Source organism: Nicotiana attenuata, unplaced genomic scaffold (genome assembly GCF_001879085.1).
Source record: "Nicotiana attenuata strain UT unplaced genomic scaffold, NIATTr2, whole genome shotgun sequence".
NCBI classification, from domain to species: Eukaryota; Viridiplantae; Streptophyta; class Magnoliopsida; order Solanales; family Solanaceae; genus Nicotiana; species Nicotiana attenuata.
This window is the reverse complement of record NW_017671717.1, coordinates 45,939-50,161: the sequence shown is the minus strand read 5'-3', so window position 1 is coordinate 50,161 and position 4,223 is coordinate 45,939. Positions and strand designations below refer to the sequence as shown.

Here is a 4,223-nt window from a genome sequence, read left to right as displayed (position 1 = left end):
GTGCTGAAATCCAAAATATGAGATGGATCGCCGACATACTTTCGGAGCATAGAAACATGAAATAATGGATGCACACTCGAAAAAAATAGGTGGCAAGGCAAGCTTGTAAGCCACCTCTCCCATCATCTGAAGCACCTCAAACGGCCTAATATAATTATTCTTTTTGCTACGTAAATTGATGAATTTGACTCAGGAGAGCTATGCATTCTATCCTTTTTGGTACAATGCAAAATAGAAGAGAGATATTTTAACGCTCAGATGCCATGAAGTTTAGTTACTCCTCAATCATTAATTGTTTAATATTATGACAAAGTAATGTTTGTCTCTTTTATTATTCGAGGAGATAGGGAGGTCATTTGTGGTTTCAATATTGAGGCTATATTCTAACTTAATCAATGGAGTTAAGTCACATGTGAAACATTATGTTAGAACTCTTAAACTTCCTTAAAGCGTAACAAACATTTTATTTCATTCTTGAAACATTACATAGAGAATTAAAGAATCAAATGAATACAAAATACATGTAATAGGCTTTTGAATGATCAATTTAGGGAGCCGCAGACAGTTCTTATGATCCCATTTTGACCAGTTAGGGGACTAATATCTCCCATTCTAATCATAGCAGCAGCAAAATCAGAGGCAAATGCGCGAGGACTGTTACTATATTCAGAAACAATATCATCAGTAGATCCACCACTAAGAAGGACTTGATCTGATTGAAGAAGACCTTTTCTTTGCCTCAAGTTCTTGAAATAATTGTTATCCAATTGATTAGGTGTAACCAAATCAAGTGGAGCTAGGTTTCCATTTTGGTCTTCTTTAGGACATTGACGTCTTCTTGTGCTAGCAAATCCAGCATCAATGTCTGTTCCATTGCCATAAATCCTATCGCGAAAAAGGAAACATTGTGCTTGGCCTATTGAATGTGCTCCTACAATTAGAAAGTTTAAATCTTTAGAACTTCTTCTTAATTATCTGTACAAGTATATGATAAATATTTTATATATGTTCAATATATAATAACTTGATCAACTTTTACCTGATAAAGCAACCATATCCATTGTGCTAAGGCCTTTGCTCGCAAAACTAGAAATAAGCCTATTAAGAGGATCAAATGGACCAGGAAGATCAGTTTCTGCAAGTGTATGACTTGCAGTTGTTGAATCTCTTCTTCCGAGTTTCACTGCCCATGATGGACCTCCAACCTAATTGTAATTTATTAACATAATGTATTGGTTAGTTTGATATACAGTCAGACTTCTTTATAACAATATCCATATATAACAACCATTCACTATAAAACTCAAGTTTTCTCTACAACACCCAAAAAATTTTAGAAAATGAAGAAAATGGGGTCGGTTGTGCTGATACTACACTCTGTGCTCTTTTGCACAGATCCAGGTACCGGTCAGCAGCAGTAGCTCGGGAGCCAGCCTACAGTCCACCGAGGCTCCGAGGTAGCCTTGCACGCGTCCGCAGGCCCGGCGTCTCCTCTATCTTATATTTCATTATGTTATCTCATGTTTTTGAGACAAACAGTGTTATATTTCTTTCAAACGATTGTATTTAGTACTCTTAGTAGTCCGTGGATGTTGTGACACCAGTTCTTGGGTAGACACATGTTGATTTCCGCATTTTGTTCAGTGTATATAACTTATGTCTTCCACTTTAATTTCATATTCCGCTGTTATTTAAATATTTATCGCTTGTTGTTATGAATGATAAAAAGGTTATAAAATAAAGGAATTAGGAGTTTTTGATTTGTGGCTCGCCTACCTTCTACGAGTAGGCGCCATCACGACCCCCGAGGGTGGGAAATTCGGGTCGTGACAAGTTGGTATCAGAGTTTTAGGTTACATAGGTCTCACAATTTACGAACAAGCTCAGTAGAGTCTGAGGGATCGGTACAGAGACGTTTGTATTTATCCCCCAGAGGCTATGGAGTTAGGAAAACTTCACACTTGTTCTTTCCTGTCGTGCGGTTTTGTTTCTCAAATGCTAATTGAATTCCTACTCTGTTCTTTCGCAGATGGCGAGAACACGCGCTTCCTCATCTATCGATCAGCATTCAGAGCCCCTAGCAGCTCCCACGAGGGGCAGAGGGCGAGGCCGAAGCCGTGCAAGAGGCCGAGGCAGGGGCGAAGCTCAGCCCCGAGCAGCAGCACTAGTGGCGGAGCCTTAGGTTGATTTTGACGAGGAGGTTCCGACCCCAGCAGTTCCGGTAGGCCCAGCTCAGGTCCCAGAGGGGTTTATTGCTACCCCAGTTCTTCAGGACGCTCTGGTCCGATTGGTGGGCCTCATGGAGAGTGTCACCCGTGCAGGCTTGCTTCTTGTAGCACCAGCCACTTCTCAGGCTGGAGGAGGAACCCAGACTCCTGCTACTCGTACTCCGGAGCAGGTAGCTCCCCAGACTCAAACTCCAGCAGTTCAGCAAGTCGGAGCAGCTCAGCCGGGTGTGGTAGCCCAGGCCGGTGATGGAGCATCTATGTCTGCCGATGCTTTTTGGAGATTGGACAGGTTCACCAAGCTCTTCACTACTACTTTCAGCGGTGTATCTACTAAGGATCCCCAGGATTATCTGGACAGCTGCCACGAGGTTCTTCGGAACATGGGTATTGTTGAGACCAATGGGGTTGATTTCGCTACATTTCACTTGTCTGGATCCGCCAAGACTTGGTGGAGGGATTATTGCTTAGCTAGACCAGCAGGGTCGCCAGCCTTGACCTGGGAGCAGTTCACACAGCTATTTCCGGAGAAGTTTCTCCCTATTACTCAGCGAGAGGCCTATCGGAGGCAGTTCGAGCGCCTTCAGCAGGGATCCATGATAGTCACTCAGTACGAGACTAGGTTCATTGATTTTGCTCACCATGCTCTTATTATACTTCCCACTGAGAGGGAGAGAGTGAGACGGTTTATTGATGGACTCATCCAGCCGATTCGTCTCCAGATGGCCAGCGCGGCTGGGAGTGAAATATCCTTCCAGGAGGCGGCCAATGTGGCCCAGAGGGTTGAGATGGTATTATCACAGGGGGGTGGTCATAGGGCAGACAAGAGACCCCGTCAGTCAGGCATATTCAGTGGTGCCTCGTCTGGAGGCAGAGATTCGTACGATAGAGGTCATTCCTCTAGGCCCTTCCAATCAGCACTCCAGGTTTCTCATGGTGCCCCAGGTGGCCGTGGTTCTCGCGGGCAGTATTCTGATCAGCAGACCTACAGTGCACCACCAGCTCCTATCAGTGCACCACCGCTCCAGAGCTTTCGGGGTGGTCATTCAGGCCGCTAGGGTCAGTCTCAATTTCCTCAGCCGCAGCATTCAGGTGGATGCTATGAGTGTGGTGAGTATGGTCATATCCGGAGGGCTTGTCCGAGGTTGGTGGGTACTCAGTCGCAGCAGCAGGGTCCCCGTCCTATGGTTCAGGCACCAGATGTTCCACAGGCCGTCCAGCCAGCTGGAGGCGGGGGCAGAGGTGCTAGAGGGGGAGGTAGAGGATTTAGAGGTGGAGCTCAGACCGCCAGAAGTGGAGGCCAGCCAGCAGCAGGCCATCCCAGAGAGGTAGATCAGAGTGGTGGGGCCCAGCCCCGATGTTATGCTCTTCAGGTCAGGCTCGAGGTTGAGGCTTCAGATGCAGTTATTATAGGTACGGTTCTGGTTTGTGATAGAGATGCTTCAGTGTTATTTGATCCGGGGTCTACGTATCCGTATGTATCATCTTATTTTGCCTCGTACCTGGTCATGCCTAGTGATTCATTGAGTATTCCTGTTTATGTGTCTACACCGGTGGGTGATTCTATTGTGGTCGATCGAGTCCATCGTTCTTGTATTATGGCGATTGGGGGTCTTGAGACTCGTGTAGATTTATTGCTTCTAGACATGGTTGGCTTCGATATTATATTGGGGATGGACTGGTTATCACCTTACCACGCTATCTTGGACTGTCATGCCAAGACTGTGACCTTAGCTTTACCGGGTATGCCTCGTTTAGAGGTGGAGAGGGACTTTTGGTCATTCTACCCGCAGTGTTATCTCGTATGTGAAGGCTCGGCATATGGTCGAGAAGGGGTGTTTGGTCTATTTGGCATATGTTCGTGATTCTAGTGCTGAGGTCCCTTCTATTGATTCTGTGCCCGTTGTTCGTGAGTTTCCTGATGTCTTCCCTTCAGATCTGCCGGGTATGCCACCCGAAAGGGATATTGATTTCTGCATTGATTTGGCTCTGGGCACT

The 4,223-nt window shown here is 45.8% G+C and overlaps 1 protein-coding gene across 1 annotated transcript; it reads right to left on the bottom strand.

Annotated features, from left to right (window-relative positions):
- Window positions 1-474: 474 nt before the first annotated feature.
- LOC109209832 (lignin-forming anionic peroxidase-like) lies at window positions 475-4,007 on the bottom strand. Its single transcript, XM_019373178.1, has 3 exons — window positions 3,966-4,007; window positions 1,040-1,205; window positions 475-931 (listed from the first exon to the last, which is right to left on the bottom strand). The coding sequence occupies exons 1-3, from the start codon at window positions 4,005-4,007 to the stop codon at window positions 543-545; spliced, it is 597 nt and encodes a 198-aa protein (XP_019228723.1). The 3' UTR covers window positions 475-542.
- Window positions 4,008-4,223: the final 216 nt, after the last annotated feature.

What these genes read in the sequence shown, in the direction of transcription:
- LOC109209832 (XM_019373178.1), bottom strand. Translation starts at nt 4,007, where the DNA reads ATGACCAAAAGTCCCTCTCCACCTCTAAACGAGGCATACCCG. An exon ending in CTCTAAACGAGGCATACCCG is followed by an intron (nt 1,206 to 3,965) that starts GTAAAGCTAAGG and finishes AATTACAATTAG; the next exon opens with GTTGGAGGTCCATCATGGGC. An exon ending in GGATATGGTTGCTTTATCAG is followed by an intron (nt 932 to 1,039) that starts GTAAAAGTTGAT and finishes TTCTAATTGTAG; the next exon opens with GAGCACATTCAATAGGCCAA.